The sequence below is a fragment of the Octopus bimaculoides genome, chromosome 13, assembly GCF_001194135.2.
Source record: "Octopus bimaculoides isolate UCB-OBI-ISO-001 chromosome 13, ASM119413v2, whole genome shotgun sequence".
Taxonomy (NCBI): domain Eukaryota; kingdom Metazoa; phylum Mollusca; class Cephalopoda; order Octopoda; family Octopodidae; genus Octopus; species Octopus bimaculoides.
Genome location: NC_068993.1, coordinates 44,008,045 through 44,008,938, shown reverse-complemented (window position 1 = coordinate 44,008,938; position 894 = coordinate 44,008,045). Strand labels below are relative to the sequence as shown.

At 39.1% G+C, this 894-nt stretch overlaps 1 protein-coding gene across 1 annotated transcript in view; it reads right to left on the bottom strand.

The window, feature by feature from the left end:
* Positions 1–672, bottom strand: part of LOC106877995 (glycine receptor subunit alpha-3) — a 53,073-nt gene extending 52,401 nt beyond the window's left edge. Inside the window, exon 1 of the mRNA XM_014927069.2 lies at positions 91–672. Coding sequence (XP_014782555.1) covers positions 91–194 — 104 coding nt within the window. The 5' untranslated portion in view covers positions 195–672. The remainder of the gene's footprint in view (positions 1–90) is intronic.
* Between the last annotated feature and the right edge of the window lie 222 nt (positions 673–894).

Below are 894 nucleotides of genomic sequence, written 5' to 3'. Positions count from 1 at the left end.
ACACACACACACACACACACACACACACACACACACACACACACACACACACACACACACACACACATAGTGATACAAAACATAACTTACCTCGAAACGTGATTGCTTTTCATAGTAAGGTTGACCTGTCCTCTTGCTGGATGTGCTGTTAGAACAGTATTAAGCAAACACCACATTATATGAAGTGCAAACATATTTCACTTTGTTTTGTTTTATTTTTATTTGATTGTTTTTTCTATTTTGCTTATGGTGCTGCTGACAGTAATCTCCCCTTGTTGAGATTATTCTTTAACTGACTCCTGCGGTTCACGAAATCGTTGAAGTAAACAAAATCTGCGTGTTTGTTGCTGTTTGCAAATTAACAAATCGTGTATTTGATGAAATCAACAGCTGACAGATCCTATTGGTCAATCGACTGGTGAACAAGGAAATATGGTTTCGCTCAGGAGCAATTAAGGCTGAACAACATCGGTGCTATGCAAATCTTTTGTTGTGATTGTGGTTTTATTTCTCTTCACCTTTCCTTCTATCGCTGCAATATATTCTTCACACCTCAGTACATTTATTACTACAACCATCACTAGTAACATTATCACCAATACTTATTCGATAGGCACCATAACTTTCTCCTCCACCGTTTCCACTTCTTTCGAGACTGCTGCTGCTGCTGCTGCTGCTACCTGCTGCTGCTGCTAGTGTACAAGTGTTAGTAAGGTTTTCTATGCTTTCTTATCGTGTGTTTCCTTTTTTCTTTTCAGCGAAAACCAATTTTAATATTTCTGAATACAGTTTCAGCCAGTCGACCCTAGAACAGGTGAGGTGTTTTTGATTATAGGTTAAATAGACCTGAGAGAGAGAGAGAGAGAGAGAGAGAGAGAGGGGGGGAGAGATAAA